The sequence below is a fragment of the Buteo buteo genome, chromosome 6 (genome assembly GCF_964188355.1).
Source record: "Buteo buteo chromosome 6, bButBut1.hap1.1, whole genome shotgun sequence".
Taxonomy (NCBI): domain Eukaryota; kingdom Metazoa; phylum Chordata; class Aves; order Accipitriformes; family Accipitridae; genus Buteo; species Buteo buteo.
In genome coordinates, this window is record NC_134176.1 from 28,436,405 (window position 1) to 28,456,495 (window position 20,091).

A 20,091-nucleotide genomic window follows, 5' to 3' on the forward strand; every position below is an offset into this window, starting at 1 on the left:
ATTCTGTACCCCAAAACAACCTCTTGCTAGGGATAAAGATAACGTGCTCAAAAGCAAAGGAAAGGTCTCAGGTCTCTCAACTAATAAAGCTACATCTAGCCCCTGCTAAGTAGGCATACACCTGCTCCATCACTCCAGGAAAGCTGCATTTTTCAGAAGGGGAATTTATCAGGTAGCTGAGCTTTCATCACTTGAAGTTTAAAACTTGGTTCAAACATCTGAACTTGATCTATCTTTGCAGGTCATTGGAGATTCAGTCAGGGCAAATTGCCACCTCTGACACTGAGAAGCAACAATCAATACCAGGGTGTTACATCTGTGCTCCATATTCTGTTCTGGCCAGCAAATTACTTACATGTTTATTCAGTGTTATAGTGCTGGTGGGGGAAGGGGAAAAGAGATTGTATTCTCTTTTATTCTTGAAAGCTTCATGATTTGATCCAAATGATTATGTTCCGCAGAATTGCTTCAGCTGCCTGTCCAGAGATAAAACTGCAAGAGCCAGGGCAGGCTGAAGCAGCAAGTCCTTGACCATGAGCTGGAATTACCATTGTTGGACAGAACTGCAAAATAAAATTTCACAATCTTTCTTAACTGACTACCATGTTTTGTGTATGTGTTCAAGATACTGTCATTTGACAAAACCAGTATCTTTGCAGGAATTAAGTAAGTTTCTCTACATTTCAGAGCTTCCAAATCAGGAACACATTCTGCATAAGCATTTATGAACCAGAAGAGTGGTTCTCATCATCCAAATCCAGCCAAATGCATCTAGCTCACCTTAGATAAGATATTCTTGCAAAACGCAGTTCTCCATGAAATGTATTTGTAACCATTAGCACTGAAGTCCTCTTTGGAACTAATTTTCCTATGGAACTGAGCAGACTCTACTTGAGACTTCTCAAATATTTAAGTTGGTTGCTGAATGGAGACACAGAATACTATGTCTTCAGTTTAGTGGGATTTATTTTCACTAAATTAAGGTAAGTTTTATCTGGATGCTTTACAGAGGAATGCCTTTAAAAGACCCCCCAAATCTTCAGTCAAATAAATTAATCTGCCTTCCTAACATCTTTATTTAAGAATGCTTTAACATTTGTATATACAACATCCACCATTTCCCAATGGAATAAAAAATTCTGGGGGGAGGGAACAGGAAGAGGTATGACGGTTAAAGGATCAAAATTAGGGTATCAAGGGAAACATCAGGTAGAAAATCTTTGTCAGCATTCATCCTGTCCTCGGAAAGAAATGAAGTAGACGGTCTTAAGAGGGAATACAGTCTCGCAAGTCCCATAATGAGAGTACTCTGACAAACCTGCTCCTTGTGGTCTGATGAAAAAACAACCTTGCTGTAACCAGAAAGGTTGAGGGTTTGAAGAGAAACACATATGAATGTAAAGAAGTGAAGGTACAACCAGAGAAGCACAGCTGAAACAAGCGCAGTAATCTTAAATAACACTTAAGTGGACACGCGTTGTTCTTCCCTCCATGCACGAGCACTCGGCAGAGGCACTCCTATAAGCCTGCCTGCCATGTGCCCACGCTGACAGCTCCGTGGAGGCTGCTGAAGGACAGGAAGGAGCCAGGAGGCAAAGAGAAGGGTGAGGGAGTAAGGTGGCCTTGCAGGGAGAGGACGCCCCACAGGAGCTGCTGCAGTCTAGGGTTCAAAGCCTGGTGGTACCAAAGCAGCACGCAGAGGTGGGCCTACACGCCTGGGCCAACACGCGGTGACTCTGCGAGCACCGAGGCGGTCTTTCACCTGCTGGCTGCAATGGACCTGAGCTGAGAAAAGCTTCAGGGTCCCAGAGAGGTCTGAGGACGGAGCAAAAGCTAAGATGCTTCCTCAGGCTTGGGAAACGGGGCTGCTCGCCACGCTGCAGAGACAGGTACTGCAGGAGAGGGTCCTCCGCACACCACAGCGTGGAAACCCAGGGGGCCGGAGGGGGCCGGAGGAGGACGGGCAGAGCCCGGCCAGGACAGCCAGGCCTGAGGCCGCCTCCCCAGCCCGGGCCCTGCTGCCGCAGCCGAGAAGCCGCCCCGGGCCGCCGCTCCTGCGCGTAGGGGCAGAGCAGCCCCTACCCGAGCAGGCCAGGCCAGGCCAGGCCAGGCCAGGCCAGGGCAGGGCAGGGCAGGGCAGGGCAGCCAGGCTCAGGCGCCGCGGGGGAAGCCCCTCGCCCCCGCGCTGCCGGTAACGGCCGCCTCCCCTGCCCGCCAACGCCAGCCGGCGCCCGCAGGGCCGGCCGCTCCCCCGGCGCGGCGCCGGCCGCGAGCGCGCAGCCCGCGATTGGCTGGCGCGCCGGTCCTTCAGGCCGCGGGGGCGGGGCCGGCGGGCACGGCCACCCGAGGGGGTTCGTCATCGCGGAGCGACGGCGGGGACCTCGCCGGCGGCCGCGGCTCGGCCCGGTGTCATGGCGGCGGCGCCCGGCCCGCTGCAGCCCGGCGGCCACGCTGCGGAGATCGGCGCCGACCCTGCGGCCTCGGAGGTGGCGAGCAGCGCGCTGCGCTGCCTGGCCGGGCTGGCGGGGCAGGTGAGTGCGGGGCGGGCGGAGGGGGAGGCCTGCGGCAGGGCTGGCCCGGGCGCCGCGGGCCCCGCACCGCGCCCGGCTCGCCCCGGCTCGCCCCGCCCCGCCCCGCCCCGGCCCGGCCCGGCCCGCCTCGGGGGCCCGAGCAGGGCCTGCTCCCGCTTCTCCCCGGCCTGCGGGGCCCTTCTGGGCTGCGGGGGCTCCGGTACGGCGCCGGAGAGAAAAGGCGGCCGCCGCGAACGAGGGAGCGGCGTCGCTTCGGGAGGCTGTTGAGGCCTGCCCGCGGGAGCCGTGACGCTCCTGTCAGGGCTGGGGGCTGGGGGCGCCGGCTGCGGCCCTCCCGGCGCGGGCAGCCCCAGGGTGCGCGGCTATATCCCATAGTCGTGGCCGTGTCTTTGCCTCTTCGTGGCGGGACGTCTCATGTCACTCTGTAGTTTGACGGGTCCTCTCTCCCGTGGGAAACGGCAGTCTGCCCAGTTGCTGTATCTTAACGATTAGTGATTCGGAACTGAAAAGCTGCTAAAAGCTTACTTGCGCTTGAAATCGAAGTAAATGATCAGGAGCGTGAAGTTAGCCTTGCCTTGGTAATAACATACTATGAAACACACAGCGCATCTCGGTGGCAAAGCTGCTTTAAAAATTATGTGGTACTTAAATTGAAACGCCTACTTTAGGTTTAGTAATGGCTAATGAGTTATTTAACAGATGTTAAGGTAGTGGTGGGAGGCCCTTATCAGGAGAAGATTTGGGTAACAACATAATTATTACCATAAATCATTTACAGATAAATTCCTTTTTCACTGCAGAAGCATATATGTAGTTCTGCGAAGGCAGTAGAAGCACGCTCTTGCTTCTGAAATTAGACAGAAGTTTGAAGGTTTGGGGCCAGATGATGAGCGATATCTGCAGGAGATAATATAACAATGTATGTTTATGTTAGAAAAATACTCAGAAATGGACTCTCTTAAATACAGAGGCATTTTAGTGGTAGCTGCTGACTGATCTGAAATGGTTTTTTAGAGCATTTCACCTCTCATCTGAATAGAATTGTGTGTTATACTTGCTTCTCACCTCGAAGTCTGCTAATAATTGTCTCCCTTTTCAGACAAAAGTAATCCAAAATTAAGGGCCTGAAAATTCAGGCACTGGCTAGTAAGAGGCTCACTTTTCCTATCTCTAAAGTGGTTAAAAACTACCCTTGCTTTTGACCAGGAGTGCCAAACAACATGATGATCATACACCACTGATTCATAGGATTGCAGAGGCAGGAAGACTATCTGTATTGTGGACAAAATATCCCGTAATTCTTCCTGGTGAAAATTCTAAATGTAATCAGTGAAGAACTAGCACTGTCAGTTTATCTAGATATGATACTGTCATTCATACTGTTGTTCATACAATGTTAACATGAGTGAAAGGTTGAACTCCAGTATTTATGAAAAACACAAAGAAGAATAAAGGAAAAGTTTCCTAAGCTCTTAACTAGGGTACTCATCACAAGTTTAATTAATTGTTTTCAAAACTACCTGAAATACTCTAGCTTCTCTCTCTTCTTCAGTAGCGTACTGGTTCTCCAAAGTTTGCTCTATGTCTAGCATGTCACTGGAGAGTGATTTTTATGATTTTTAACCCATGATTTTTAACAATATTTGGGTGTGCACAGACAATTGCAAGAGACCAGTTTAGAGTTGCTACATCCCCTTAGTAGAGTTACACTAGTTACGGTGCAGAGTAAAATTATCTTCATTGGCACTTGGAGTGTATTCTTTCCATGATGACAAGCCTGTTTTACTGTGCGTTGCACTGAACTATGAGTAGAGGTCTGGTTGCTCCATCTTAGCTGAGAAGGTCTTTTTAATTGCTCAGTCATGATTGTTTCCAGTTGTTGAGTTACACTCTTGTCTGCCAGTACTTGAGTTCTGGTAGATTTAACTGTGGTGTTTTACCAGCTTACTGACTCTAGCAATCCATCTTGCATTTTTGACTGAAACTACTGATTCCCCATTTCCCTTTTATAGAGATGAGTGAACATATGCCAGATTGTTAGCTATCGCAGTTTGTGATCTATCGTAGTAGCTTAAGTTGGATTTATGCTAAAAGGTTGGACTGTAAACAGGAATATTTCTGGCACAGGAATTTTTTTACTAGAGTAATCACTTGCAGCACAGTGACTAGGTGGACATCTGGACATAACAACTCTCAAAACCAATATGACTGGTGATGAAAAGTTCTTTAAGCCCCAAGTAACAGTCAGTGTCTTTCATAAAACAATTTCAAAGGGCTGAAATGACTTATGGTCCTGTGAGTTGCCGCAGAATAGGCTGTGGACTTGTAAATATACAAAGGCTTTGAAGTTACCAAATCACAGAATTTATAAACCTGCTTGTCACAGTTCTTATAGGTAGAAGGATGTGAAACACTGAGAAAACTAATTCTGTTGTACTAGAAACATACTTGGATGTGGAAGGGGTTTATTCTTTACTTATATTTAAAAATAATGTCTATAAGTTTAAAATATCACTGGCTTCTAAATTATTCTAAATCAGAAGCTCTCCTGGTTTTGTCCATTGAACCACCTGGACAGGAGTCACACACTAGGATATGAAAGCACACATCAGCTGATTCTTTTTGAAAAAGGAGGCTTATTAGGAAATTTGTTGTGGTTTAACCCCAGCCAGCAATTGAGCACCACACAGCTGCTTGCTCACTTCCCTCCCACCCAGTGGGATGGGGGAGAGAATCGGGGAAAAAAAAGTAAAACTTGTGGGTTGAGATAAAGACAGTTTAATAGGACAGAAAGGAAGAAAATAATAATGACGATAATAATAATAGTAATAATAATATGACAATAATAATAATAAAGGAATTGGAATATACAAAACAAGTGATGCACGATGCAATTGTTCACCACTTGCCAACTGATGCCTACTTAGTTCCCAAGCAGTGATCTGCCCTGCCCTGGTTAACTCTCCCCAGTTTATATACTAGACATGATGTCACATGGTATGGAATACCCCTTTGGCCAGTTTGGGTCAGCTGTCCTGGCTGTGTCCCCTCCCAACTCCTTGTGCCCCTCCAGCCTTCTTGCTGGCTGGGCATGAGAAGCTGAAAAATCCTTGACTTAGTCTAAGCACTACTTAGCAACAACTGAAAACATTGGTGTGTTATCAACATCATTCTCATACTAAATCCAAAACATAACACTATACCCGCTACTAGAAAGAAAATTAACTCTATCCCATCCGAAACCAGGACAAAATTGCAGTAGGATTCCTATTTTGTTTCATTACAACGACTAACATCTATGCCTTTTTTACCCTGTCAGTAGACTGTAACGTAGTGTATAGCAGATGTTACTCCAGAAACTTTTGAAAGAAATACGTGCTTCAGGTGATCACATATGCACAATGGCTTAATTCTTAAAGTAAAGTTTTATTCTTACTAAATTATAAAAACATTCTTGATGTTGTAACGTGTTCAAAACTAGTGTTTCCTAAAACATTACTTTTCCTACATTTTATGTAGTTTAAGTGCTTGTGTGAAAATGATCTAAAATACATTTTATATCTAGTCAGACCATCTCCTTTGGTATGTAATTTGGAATCTAACACTGGATTTAACAAGGCTATTCTTTGACTAAAGAAGGAAAGCTCAGGCTTATAGTTGTTTACATACAAAATTGTGATAATACTGGGGTTTAAAATTAATGTAGAACAACTTTGTATCCACTGCTTTGCCTTCAGAGTGATGGAGGCATTCTTGTGTTTAGTTCTCATTGTTTCCTCATACACTGTGCAGTGGATTCAGGAAACAAGTGCGTATGCATTCTGTGTTCTTGTCCATAACATTTGATGCTGTTAGAAGTTGGATATCTTTAGACCATATGTTAAAGGTCACTTTGGTCATCTGCCTGAGGTCTCTTTTTCTTTCTTTTTTTTTTTTTTTAAAGAAAAAAGGAAGGATCAAGATGTAGATGTACAAATATGCATATGACCTGGGAATTCTGTGTCTCAGAGTACCTGTAGGTCCTCTTGATTTTAAACAAGAGTTTTATCTGTATCTAGAATTTGGGGCATCACTTAGAGGTTGGTTGGTTGGAGAACAACCTACTTGGCTTTGGGAAATGAAAGTGCTCATTACTTCAAGATCTTGAGAAGACCTTTAGTGTAACAAAATGGCAATGATGGGTGTGAAAGTATGTAGTTCATTAGTGATTATTAACAATCAGCTTTGTATTAGAAAGTGAAAGTTTATTTTTTAGCTTATAGAAGATACATAGTTCCTTTAAATAAAACTTCACATTCACTATGTGTGTTTCTCTTTATTGCTTTGGGAATTAAATATTGCAATTCCTTGGCAAAGAGAATAGACTATGGCAATTGTTATTTTGATCTGAATGCACGTAAAGGGAAATAGTGCGATTTGGAAATGGGTGTGATAGTGGTGCTGTGTAGTCTAGAGTTTGTTTAACCTCCAGATTTTTTAAAGATTTATTTTTTTAAAGACAAGATTTTTTGAAGATTTATTTTTTTAAAGACTTATTTTTAATATAAAGCCTCCTCTGGATTAGCAGCAAATAAAAATTTCAAGAATGTGGCATGGTGCAGTATCAAGACCTTGGTCGTACAGGCATAGATAGCCTTGCAAATCTCAGAATAAAATACATGAACTTACAGAGACTGCCATCCTGGGTGCAGGTTTCTTCCTACTGGTGGTTATATCATCTGTTAAAAGAAAAGATTTGAGTGATTAACGTGAACAGTGTGTTTTTGTACAATAGTTAATTGAATTGAGAATCGACTAAAATAAAGATCAAATTAATACAATGAAAGTGTGATGAGGTAGTAAGGAATTCTTAATTTTGAATATACTCTACAAATACCAGCTTACTTTGAAAATGACAGCTCCTTGAATTATAATTAATGTCAAACCTCTCCAATGTCCTCTTATAAAAAGGGGTCTGTATGAGATTGAGCATAATTGTTGTCCTGTAGAAGTCTTGTATACTTTTGTGATGTTAATACAACATAACAACATAATTTTTTGTTGTGCTTGTTTTGCTCTCTTGAAGCTTAACCTTGGAGACGATATCGTGAAAGTTGTAATTGATTGGAGCAAGCTTCAAAGCACATCAGCACTTCAGCCAACATTGCTCTTTAGTGCACTTCAGCAGCATATTTTATGTTTGCAGGTAAATATTTCATTGGACACATTCGACTTGACAAAAGTGATCAGTGTGGTTATATTACCTAAACTGTAAGATTTCAGTAATTTTGATCTTATATTGCTATGTCCAACAAAAAAGAATGCAGAAGTATTATACGCTTGGGGTTCCGCTATGCTTCATAGGTACTCACACTTAGGGATTTTTCAGATTCGTGGTGGGAATAGCCACTGTAGGTGAGCAGGCTGAATAAATGCAGCCTCATTGATTTCTAGACTTGCATTGTAAATGTGATACATTTCCATCTATGGTGGGTTATAATTAAGCAATAAGACACGGCAGGTGTGTGTCATGCTATGATAATGATTCCATGCGTTGGGTGAGTTTTGAGGCTCATGGAGTGCTTTCAGTGGTTCAAGAAGTGGCATTATCCCAGCATGACACATCCTGGAGTGTCTTACTGCAATTAAATATATTTTCAGCGTAGGTTTTTTTTTTTTAAAGAGTAATTTCTTTGACATTAATGTCTCATCTTGCCAAGTAGCCAGTCACCATTACTGTCATTTCTTTTAACTATTTGAAACTTTCCAACCCTGCCAAAAGTACGTGTAATTTAGTTGCATGGCAGGGTGAGCAGTTTGTCAGCTGGTAACTGAACAGTGCTTTGACCTTGATAGTTCATCTGTAAAAGGTGGGGATTTGAATACCATTATTTTGCTTCAGCTAGTCAATGAATTATTTCAAGTGTGTAGTACTGAGAGGGTGAAAAAGGAAGTTCTTGTATTTGCTTGTCCGTAGGTAAAAGAAAGACCTTTAATGTTTTCCAGACATCCACCAAATCTTTGGTGTGATAAACAAAAAGAGAAAATATGCAAGATAAAAGCAAGTAAAATCCAACTGTAAGAACACTGCAAGTAGGAATTTGATTCCATTTCAGGAAATGTGACTGGTAAAAATCATGTTGTCTTTAAAAAAAAAAAAATTCTAGAGGGAAAATAACCAGTGAAATTCAGACTAGATGAAACTGGTAAAAATTATTTATATTATTATAAAAAGGGGGTGTGACATATATATGTACTGAGGTTTCGTGATTACATCTTGTGTGAGTTACTGCAGTAGAATAAGCATTCATTTTTGCTGCTACAAATGTCAGTGCATTCTCTCATTTAATTTCATGACCTAAGTAGATAATCAACCGTGTCACAAAAAGCATGTGTTCAGGATAACGCCTATATATTTCATGTCTGTATTCTCTCATTCACTTGGGCAACTGCAGTTTCAAGTGGAGAATGTAGTGCTGTGGTGATAAAGTAAAGGCTTTACAGCGTGAAAGCATTGGCTTTCATGTTAAGGAGGAAAAATACTAAGCCTTACTGTTCTGAGTAGGCATTTGAATGACATGTTAATTAAGTGGCATTGGTGCTAATGATTGAAGCTTTGATTTAGCTAGTAACAGACAAGTAGCAGGCAGACTTTTGCAGAAATTTGGGAGTTTTCCTATACAAACTTCTAAAAGGCACGGGTCAAAAAGGCCAGAATCATGGCGTGCACAGTATTTGGAACTATAGCTTTTTTAAAAATTTATTTTATTTTTATTTTATTACTGTGTTCTATCAGAGGCAGATGGAATTTCTAAAATTATTTGTTAGTCTGTTTTAGAAATTGTAATAGAACTTTTTGCTTTTTGTTTTGGGGTTTTTTTTGGCTTTTTTTTTAACCCTAACGTACTGTGTTCTTCGTTCAGCCTCTTTTAGAGAAACTCCAGTCATTGATTAAAGAGGAAAATATAGGCCATGTTGAACCTGCAGGTAAAACAGAAGGCCAAGCTTGTGAAAAAAGTGTAGATGTTTATGATGGTAACTGTCAGATGGAAGAAAAGTATGCAAGTTATGACTTGGGAGATCTGAAGGATGCTCATATTAATTTTGATCCAGAGGTGGTCCAAATAAAAGCTGGAAAAGCAGAAGTAAGTGATTTACCTAAATTTAAAAAAAAACCACAAAAAGACCTTTCTAAATTTTATATTTAAACAATGAAATAGATACATGCCATCATGTTTATTACCTGCAGATTGACAGGCGGATATCAGCCTTCATCGAGAGGAAACAAGCTGAGATCAATGAAAATAATGTCAGGGAATTTTGCAATGTTATTGATTGTAATCAAGGTAACTGGCTAGCCAGACTTTAATCTTCATAGCAATTTAAGTTGTTTATTTTTTTATTTTTCAAAAGCACTATTCTATATTTAAAACAGAATTTTTAAGAGTAACTGTTTTAAAGTTAAGAACTTGCATGTGCACTGCAGATGTCAGATCGACAAAAAAAGAAAGTAGTCACTGGATGACAATGTTTAATGCATCCCTTACAGAAAGATTATAGCTATTACTGTGTTCATTTTAAGAACTGCGATCTTAAATCAGATGATTTTGTAGCTGTTGTTCCCAATGTTTTAGCTAGATGTTCTTTCCAAAGTCAACAGAATTGCAATTCAGAAATGTCTTGTGAATTGTGTGTTCAAACTGAAGTTAATTTAATGCTAGTTAAATTACCAAAGTATTTTTTGCAATCAATTTGAATTACTAGCTACTTAGAATAACTTTTTCCTTTCAACATTACTCAAGCTATTGGTGTTTTTAATGTACCAATTGTCACAATTGGCTGTATCTATAACCAGTCTTAAATTCATCTGGGAGGCAGGATCCCATTAGAATGATTAGTAACTGTGTAACCAAATGTGTCTTAAAAGTGAACACACTTTTATATACAGAAGTAGTACAGAGACGTTTTCTAAGTACCTGTGAACCCAGATGTGCATTGTCTCTGTGATGTACTTAAGCTTTTAGAGATCAAAGCTTATTGTTCCATAAGCTTTATAGGAGGAGAGTTTAACTCCTTGAGTATTAGTTGGAATGAAAATGACATCTGAAATCTAGTAGAATATGCTAGATAGTAAAATACTGATTCCTAAAATTGTTAATTATGTACAGAAGAAATATAAGACCTTCCTTTTTATGTTCAGGCATAATAAAATATGTGTAAAGCTTTGGTGTATATGAACAGAGATTAAAATATAAACTTTAGAATAAACTGAGATGATCTGTATTGTAGGTTTTTATGATTAAACAAATTAAAGAAGTCACAGGCATCAGAATAAATGCAGGAAGGTGACAAAAGAATGCTGATGAGTAAACTAGATCAGTCTAAAAATAGGAGAACAGTTTCAAAAAAGGACATAAAAACAGAATAACAGTGGTAAGCAGGTAAAAGACTTCTGTGCAGAAAGAAAGAAAGAAGTTACAGAGGAGTGCAGTGAAAAGGAAGAACCAAATAAAATGTAAATTGGAAGAAATTTGGTCCTGATCCAATAAACTTTTATATACAAGTGTGCATACATTTATGTAAGTGACTTATGCAGTTAAAACCATTAGGTCCATGCAAGTGTGTGAAACTATTAATGAGCAAGTGTTTATAGAATGAATGAAGTATTTCTGATGTTTTTATTGTATGAAGAATTTTAGATTTGTTAAAAGCCTCAAAACTGATGATGGTTAGAATATTTTAAATTACAAATATGTAATTAGGACCTCACTTTTTATATTATTATTATTTATTTAGAAAATAGCTGTGCCAGAACAGATGCCATTTTCACACCCTATCCTGGATTTAAAAGCCATATAAAGGGTAAGCAACTATTTTAACACCCATTTAGTAAGAGTGTCCAGATAGAATGGCACTGATGAATTTTTACTTTAAAATGTTTTATAGATTGCTCAAAAAATTCAAACTTAACCTATTGATTTTTGACTCTAGTGAGTACTTTTACATCTTCGCTTACTTTTCCAAGGTTTTCAGTCCCATAACTGCTTCATTAAGCTGATGGTTATGCACTAAGTCCAAAACAAAGTAGCCTATTTGCATTGTCTGAAAGGAAAGATGCAAAAGATAAAGCAGGACAGAGAAGCTGAACAGTTCTTAGCTTTTCTTGTAAGGCGAAGCTAGCAGTCCAGTTAAGGAGTTGAGATTAAATAAAATCATATTCTATTTTTCTAAGTCGGTATAAGTATACTGAATTAGAAAATAGTGTTGGGACACAGTGGAAGTTCCGAGACATAGGATTATGGGAAGTGGCAAGCTGGGGAACAAGCTTACCACTGCACTGCCTTTTGGGCAAGGAGTAAATAGTGTAGAAATGATTGTCCAACAGAAGTTATGGATAAAAGATTGCTTGTCCATCTACTGCTCTCTAGGTGCATGCAAGTTACGCTGTGTTTAAAAACAAACAAACAAAATCTCCAAAATGAGAATGAAAGTAACCCTCTCTTCCATTTTCGAGAGTGGTAGTATTCAGTTATCCACTTGATACAGGTTCTAGAAAGCAATTAATTATCCTGAATACTGCGAAGCATGATGATAGGTATAAGCGTTAAAAGGTCTGGTGAACTAAGGGAGATGGGGAAGTGGGTATGAGTTTAGAATCTTTCACTAAGAACCCCTTTCAGTAGTCACTTTTTTAAACTGAGTGCTAGTTTGTAACTTGAATGGTAGCGTATTACAGGAAAAAAGAAAAGTTTGCACTTCCAGTAAGTAAAACCCAAACAGTTCATAACTGAAACATGAATAACACTTAGAAAGGACTTGGAAGTAAAACCAGCATAAACTGAAGCAAGAATGTAACATGTGACCTTCATGAAGTACTGAGTAAGAAGGTGTGTGCTTCAGTGTCTAGAGTTGCCAACATAGTCTTTAAGTCTGTAGTACACTGCAGTATTCCTATCAGGAAGGACTTGAGAAATGACCGTGATTTCAAGAGAAGTGACCAAAATCTTCCGATTAAGACATGGTTCAGCAGGGGGAAAGGACAGACCCAGAAGCAGCTGAAGAGTCATTAAAGCTGTTACCCAAATAACGAAAATTAGAAGAGAACTTCCTTGCTGAGATTTGTAGCGGTTCTTCTAGTTGTTTACCTCCCCTCATCTTCATGTATTTATGATGCTTCCTGTAATATTAGGTCTGGCCTCTTCTTTGCATTCACAACAGCTCACATGTGCAACTGCTGACATAGATATTGGGTTTTCTGCTATTTATCAGCAGCTGATGACAAATTCTTGATACTGCCATTCTACATGAATGTATGAGTAATTCTTTTACTTTGCATATGTAAAGTCCTAGGTTTTTGTTTAGTTTAGTTACTCATGCAAAAATAGGAAAATACTTTTACTTGAACCTTTGATCTTAATGTGTGTGGGACCCTTCACATGAGAGACTGATGTGAAATTGATTTAACATAGGTTTTCATATTTTAATTGCTTTAGTTAGATGTGCTTTGTGTTTCATGTGCATATATGTTAAATTTGTGTTCTCTTTACTTAGTTTCCAGGGTAGTAAATACATATGGACCTCAGACTAGATCTGAAGGAGCACACGGGTCCAGTCACAAAGCCAATGTACCCATTCATGATTGTGGAAACCAAGCTGTTGAAGAGAGATTGCAAAACATTGAAGCACACTTACGGTTACAGACAGGTTTGTATCATGTTTTTATTTTGACATCAGTGTGCCAGTTTGTACTACAATTATCATTACTGTAGTAAACCTAAGTCTATAAAACCTGTGACTGTACAAACAGTGGATAGATCCACTGAAGGGTTTAGTCACCACAAGTACTGCAATCTAATGTTTAGGCTCTTATGCCCAAAATGGAACCCAGATTTATGCCCAAATTAGGGTGCTGAGTTAGTAAATCTACACTTGATGTGGTGGCAAATGAGAGAGGAGCACTTCAGAATGGGATTTGAAACAATCTGGAATGTTTGGATGTAGGCGTTCTCCATAGTCAGTGGAGTCCTTCTGCCTTGACCCACTGAATGGGAAAAGCTGAGGTTAGGACTCGGTCCTGCTTCATGGACACCCTGTGGGCTGGGGATAGGATGAACCCAAAACACAACCTGAAACCTTTTCCTAAAGGTGGATGATTCTTGAAATACAGTTATGTGAGAAGCTTATTTCCCAGAATGTGGGAAGCTTGTTGTCAGTACTTCCCTTTAGCCATGCAAACATGAGTCCACACCTTTCACTAAAATAAATGCCATAGCCACCAGGCTACTGACATTAAGTAGTTTCTTTCCTCACCCCAGCACCAGTTTTCTAGAATATAACTCAATGAGGCACTTATCAAGGAGGAATCTGTATTTTTCATGAAAAATGTTTTCAAAACAGAACAGAAGCTGAGATCTTCACCTAAGAAAGTGAATGTTCTACACATCATACTGCAGACACACTCTTTACTTTTTTTGTTTTCTGAATACTGAATAGATGCCAATACTTTCTCTAAGAATATGGTGAACACTGACTAGATTACTAGATTCCTGTGAATGCATACTGGATCCTCTGGTGGCAGGGAGAGTAGAATACTCCTAGATACGGTTGAGATGGCAGTCAGGGCTTGATCCTTAGCTGTATAGGTGTCTCAAAAATAAGGTGCTTTTTGTGCATGCAAATAGAATTTGCAAGTGGCTGGCTAGCTTTAAGGTTACAACATGTAGTAGCTTTGGAGTTTATGCATATCAGGGATAATGATTGGGGGTAGCTAAGGAGGGGGTCCTTGCTTCCAGATTGTGCCTGTAATAGGTAACGTAATTTTGTTTGAAGGAGCAGGTCAGCTAAACTACAGTATAGGGGAAAAGGATGAAAGTGTGCAATTCCAGCTCAGCTCCTGTCTGAATGAGCATTCCTGGCAAAGGTCTCAAGATCATTTGTTACTTACCCCAGCAGCTGTGCAAAAAGTATTCATCTGAGCAGGTAACCTGCCTCAGCTACCTGCTCACCAGTTTTTGTTTCTGAAGAATGAAAGAATTGTTCTTGACTCACCTGCTGTTTTTCAGAACAGCTTCTTCTAGTGCTAGCACTGCTCTTTTCCCTTTACGTTAAGAGACAGCAATATTAAGAAGAGTGAGAGGTTAGCCGATTTAATTAGTAGCTGCTGAGTGACGTTAGAGAGCAGAACTGAAGGAGGGAAGCTACCTGCAGAATTGTCTGTCTGAAGTGAGGAAATAGATGAATGGCAAGAAACCCATTAGTGCTTATTTCAGTAGTTTGTGGAATAGAATTGTCTTACCTAATAGACCTAGGAATAAATGGAAATGGGTGGCAAGAGAAAGAGTAAAAGCTTGCTAAGGCTTTGGTTGTCACTACTGCTCAGACCCAGACTATCATTTTAATTGGGATAGGCAGTAGTTAGTTGTGATAAACAGTTATTTCAGGTTATAGAATACTATGTAGCATAAATAAAATGCTTTCTAAGGCTGATCTCATCAGTTCTGTTCTTACATGGGGAAACAAGCTCAAGCTGCTGTGGTACAGCTGCAAGATGGGTTGATGTGGGGTTTTTCATTGCTGTTGTGTTTGTGGGTTTTTGGGGGAGTTTGGGGTTTTGTTTGTTTGTTTTCCAAAGCTCTGTTACTCCTCCATTCCACATACACATTCCCCACCCCTGCTTCTCCCATCTATGGCCAGGCAAACGCTGTTAATTGTCAAGCATAACTCATACCTGTCCTCTAACCTCTGATGCTCAGTGGAGATAGGTTTCCTTCAGAACAAGCTTAGGTATCAATGCTGAATTCATGTCTGGTCTGCCATCCCATCTGCTCCCTCCTGATGCTGCTGTCAGTTTTGAAGCGGTAACATTTGGTGTGTGACAAAAGGTATTGTAAGAGTGATCATTAGTTGTTCCAGGGACCTTGTCAGACATATTGCATCCACTTGCATAAAGTTGTCTATTGTCTTCACTGACTGCCCTGGCTTATCAGTCAGGTTTTACTCTGAATCATATTAATTACCCTTCCTTTTTATTATCCCATCTGCTCATTTTGTTTCAGCTGCTGGTTGATAGCGGACTTGAAGAATTTACCTGTAAAACTTGCAATCTTTAGTTTAAAAAGTTACTCAAGTGCTTTTCCTGATTTCTTTGTATTTGTACTGGTGTATTTAGGTGGTCCTGTACCAAGAGACATTTATCAGAGAATTAAGAAGCTTGAAGATAAAATCCTTGAGCTGGAAGGACTATCTCCTGAATATTTTCAATCTGTAGTAAGAAATTCTCTCAACTTCTTTCAGCATATCTAAATGCATTCAGTACTTTTGTGCTCAAATCTTTGATGTACAGACAAAAACCTAAGGAGTCAGAGGGCAGACTCTTTTGATAGACAACTCTGGCTTGGTGTAATGGTTATATTTCATGTGGACTATCTATGTAAGTTCATATTTCTACCTAATTTCTCATTTGAAAGAAAATAGTATTTGTTGGGGGGGGGGAATTGCAGCCACCCGAGCTTAACTAATTTGTAAGAAATGTATTATAGAGGTTGGATTCTGCCCGCTCCCCCTCCAAAAATCCAAAGTGTTTCTTATGACAAGAAAATTGACTAAAGTTTTGATCTCAATACAAATCATTAATGGCTTAAATCAGCTGAAATCCTTCGGGCTTCTGTACATGATCTGATTACTAAAGATCAGCTACGTGAAATAACTTCCAATAGGATGAGAGAGTAAACCCTTTAAAAATTGTTTGGTGTGATTCTGTGGCTTTGGTTTCTTTGTTGCTAGTCTTCAGGCAGAGTTCTGTCTTTCTGAATAGTAAACCTTGTGCTTCATTCACCAAAGGAGATTAGGACAAAGAGAACATTAGTTGTTGCTGCATCAGGCTCTGCTTGTCTGTAGAAATTTCTTGTCTGTTATCTTGCTTTTCTTTCCCCATGTAACAGGAGAATGTCTCTTACTGTTGATCATATTTTAATTTGTATCTTCTCCCCTGAGACCAGCCAAAGAAGAGTCAGCAATTAAAAATCAATAGCAATATTATAAATTTTTGTTTCATTTTTTTGTGTTGGAGACCAATATTTTTTGTCAGGCTATTCCTTCTAGTTGTTGGAAAACAGAAGTTAAAACATACACTTTCATAAGCTGAAATTTCCATGGAAAGTGCTTTAGGATTTTCTCTAGAATGGGGATCTGGGAAAAAATTTGTGATGGTGGCAATAGTAGTGTTGTGCAGTAATTAGCATTTTCTTGTCCAGAGTTTTGCATAAATATTAGTGTGGATACATGAAAATTTTAGGGAGAAAAAATATTGACAGCTTCAAAAGCTGGATATTGATCTTGGTTTTGTCTGAAGGAAGCTTTAGTTAAGCTGATAGTTGTTGGCTGCCAAGCGTGGAGAAGCTTCAACAGCTTCTGTCTGCTCTCCAGTAGTATTTCTCATGATCCAAAGTACTTAATTATAAAAAAGATTTCTTTAATCCATGGAATGGCAGTCAGTGTTCTTTCTGTACTTTAAAGACTCTTGTCAATGTTGTTACATTGGTCCTCTGTCAGTGCAACATTAAGTCTGTTTTGATTATGTCTTTTCTTTAGAGCTGTTCTGGCAAGAGGAGAAAGGTTCAACCTCCCCACGTAAGTGCTATTAAATTTGTTTACCTTAAGTTTAGGATGTTCTGAGTGAAAAGTAATCAGAAGTTCAACCAAGTAAATATCTGACTTCTCAGAAACAGCTGCATCAGTATTGGATAGCTTGCTGGCAAAGAAAGAGAGGGAAGAAGACAGAAAGTTAATGGGTGTCACAATGAAATGAGTCTTCTAAGAGTCTGTACTAGGGTAGGTTAGTTAGTGTTTTCACCAGTTAGAAGGATGATAGAATAAAATTAATTTGTGGTGTTATCAAGCTGGGGGTAACAAGCAATTTGTGAATTCTGATCAGCCTCCTAGTAATGTCTTCTGGGTTTGTTTTGTGGCTTGTTTTTTTTTTGTTGTTGATTTTAAATTTTTTTTATTGGCTTTATCAGTTTATGAAGAGATAATAAAAGTAGAAATGGCTGGCTTGGCAAAAGTGTTGCAGAAAGACCTGATATTATAGCTGATGTTATCCTAAGTCAGTTAGACTTGCTGTTTTTATGACACTATCACATAAGGGAAAGCATTAACTGTGTACCTTAGGACACAAGAGAGAATTTCTCCTCAGTGCAAGTGAGACTGTAGCTGGAACACTGTCTGCTACTGTCCCGCACACTCGGAGACAGATGGACTGGAGAGAATGCTTAGAATGGGCTGTGGGCCATCTGAGACTTGAGGAAGTAGGCTTATTTACACAAGAAAAAAATCCTCCATATGGTGAAATATTTTTATGAAAAGGATGATGACCGGTTCTTTGTGTAAGGAGAGAGAAAAAAAATTGTCAGGTTAAGTGGGCACAGAGGAGATTGATGTTGGGCAATAGGAAAAAAACCCTTCAGTTGTAAATCTGGGTTCTACAAGATCTAGATAGTCTTGTCCGGTGTTTTAACATCAAAGGATTTTCGGTTCTTTATGAACAGGTTAAACAAGCATCTAATGGAAATGGCATGGATATATTGATCCATGATTAGGACTGTCAGTTTCTTCTAAGTTTACATTCTTTCTCTTTTTTCAATAGCCATAGACTAGATTCAGACAATTCTGCAAAAGTATTTCTATCATTTAGTGTAATATGCAGTGACCTCAAGTATCAAGTGCTAGGCCACTTCTCTAGTAATTACAAGATGTAAATGATTGTGGTTTTTATTTTGTTCTTTTAGCAGAACTATTCATTGGCTGAACTTGATGAAAAGATCAATGCTATAAAACAGGCATTACTGAGGAAAACAAAAGAAAGCAAGTCCAAGGAGGCTGAGCGGCTTCTTCGATAAAGTCTTTTCAGAATCCTCATCGTGCTTTACACATACCTAAACCATGGACCTGAGTAGTGTTCATTGGGGATGACTTTAGCAATGAAAGCAAAGCATGCATATAAGCTCCTTTTGGATGATCTTGAAAGCTTTGTTTCAGAAGAACTCATTGAAAAACAGTCTTATTAATTAAACAGTTACTTTAAAATGAAGAATGTTTTAGAAATAGCATTCTAATAATCCATTCCCTTCTGTTATAAAGGAGGATTGCAGCATTGTTTGTATGTGGAAAGTCTTAACCTGCATACAAAAGCTACATTTCACATGTGATTCTTGGTGATTGAGTATTCAAAAGGGCTATCTTTTGAATACTTTTCCTGTAAGTAGTTTGCATAGACTTGTGAAATAAAATTAAATACTTCCTCGTAAGTAAACTGTCTTAGGAAAAAAAAATTACAAAAAACCTTGCAGTATGCATGCTTACCTGCATTTTCTTCCATATTTGTCACTGTTTTCACAGCTGTTAGAAATGCAGCAAATTGTGTTTCTGTTTGAAAGATGGTTATGGAAATCCTATATGTGTAAATAGACAAACCTGTTCTTCACTTCCTCAGTGTCCTGTAGGAATTCAAACTTCTTACCCTGCTAACAAACTTAATATATCCTAAAGACCACGCCAGGGGAGGTTTTGAGGAGCATGCCAGCAGGCAACAGCTTCCCTTCCTTCCATGTGCATGCTTACATGACTTCTGAAGCATGGATGCTGGGTATGTAGTTTAAATTGAAGTCAGACCTTTGGCCACACACTGAAGTGTGATTTTGGTTTTTGGTTTTGTTTTTGTTTTTAAATAAACCATTTTCTATTTATACCAGTTCTTTAGTTTGTTTGCTGTCTCTCTTTATTCCAGTTTAGAAGAAAAATAGCTGTTACACTTTTATCTTAACTGCTGTGTTTACATCAGTCATGTTATCGATGTCCCTGTATCAGTCTCTGTGACAGGTGTTATAAACAGTACTGACTGGACACAGTCTTGCACTTTGAAGAATAGTAGGCATTTTCTGTGATTCCGTGTTCTTATCTAGACTGACGTTTGTTATAGCAACTGCACCTAATGCTTCTCTGAAGGTGAACCAGCAGAAGTGGGAGACAAAGCTGCTTGAGCTCTGGTCCTAGCTCCAGGAAAGAAGACAGCATGATAATTACTTGTTCAGGTGTTTAATACCCACCCAGGAAGAGATAAACCCAAGCAGTCATGAGTGCCTCAAATACAACATTGGATACAAAGAGGTACTTTTGCAGTTGAAGGCTCTGACCTGCATATGTGTAGCACTGTTACTCAGATTGTATGCTACATTATCAGTACCGTATCCTACAGTGACTGCTTCTGTTATGCAAAGCATTGCCATTGTTGAAAATACTAACAGCTCATATTATGAGGGGTCTTTTGATGAAGCAGCACAGTGGACTGCAACTTTTACCTCCAGTAGATAAGCTTTACTTGCTGTCTGCAAACTTTTTTTTTTGTACTGGGTTCCAAGAGTCATAGCTCAAAAGAGTACAGTGTGGATATAATTGTGCCTAGCACCACACACTTCACACAGTAGTACTTGGAAGAGTGGTGGGAGATGACTGTTGCAACTGGGGACAGGAAGGATGACCACAGGGATTTAGCTTTTACAAAGCAGTAGCCTCTACTCATGTGCAT

General features: G+C 39.8%; 1 protein-coding gene across 4 annotated transcripts; it reads left to right on the forward strand.

The window, feature by feature from the left end:
- The first annotated feature begins 2,359 nt into the window (after nt 1–2,359).
- Nucleotides 2,360–19,260, forward strand: MBIP (MAP3K12 binding inhibitory protein 1). Of its 4 annotated transcripts, none has more exons than XM_075030255.1 (9): nt 2,360–2,531; nt 7,597–7,716; nt 9,434–9,655; nt 9,760–9,856; nt 11,307–11,372; nt 13,062–13,214; nt 15,679–15,776; nt 17,100–17,138; nt 18,296–19,260. In XM_075030255.1, exons 1-9 carry the CDS (start codon nt 2,412–2,414, stop codon nt 18,404–18,406), a joined length of 1,026 nt encoding a protein of 341 aa, XP_074886356.1. In that variant the 5' UTR covers nt 2,360–2,411; the 3' UTR covers nt 18,407–19,260. The 4 variants fall into 4 exon arrangements, with proteins under 4 accessions (XP_074886356.1, XP_074886357.1, XP_074886358.1 ...); XM_075030256.1 differs by having other exon boundaries at nt 18,299–19,260; XM_075030257.1 differs by lacking the exon at nt 15,679–15,776.
- The last annotated feature ends 831 nt before the right edge of the window (nt 19,261–20,091 follow it).

Excerpts from the sequence above, each read along its gene's own strand:
- MBIP (XM_075030255.1), top strand. The coding sequence starts at position 2,412 with ATGGCGGCGGCGCCCGGCCCGCTGCAGCCCGGCGGCCACGCTGCGGAG. Across the intron at positions 9,857-11,306 it reads TGTTATTGATTGTAATCAAG|AAAATAGCTGTGCCAGAACA; the intron begins GTAACTGGCTAG and ends TTATTTATTTAG. Across the intron at positions 17,139-18,295 it reads GAAAGGTTCAACCTCCCCAC|CAGAACTATTCATTGGCTGA; the intron begins GTAAGTGCTATT and ends TTGTTCTTTTAG.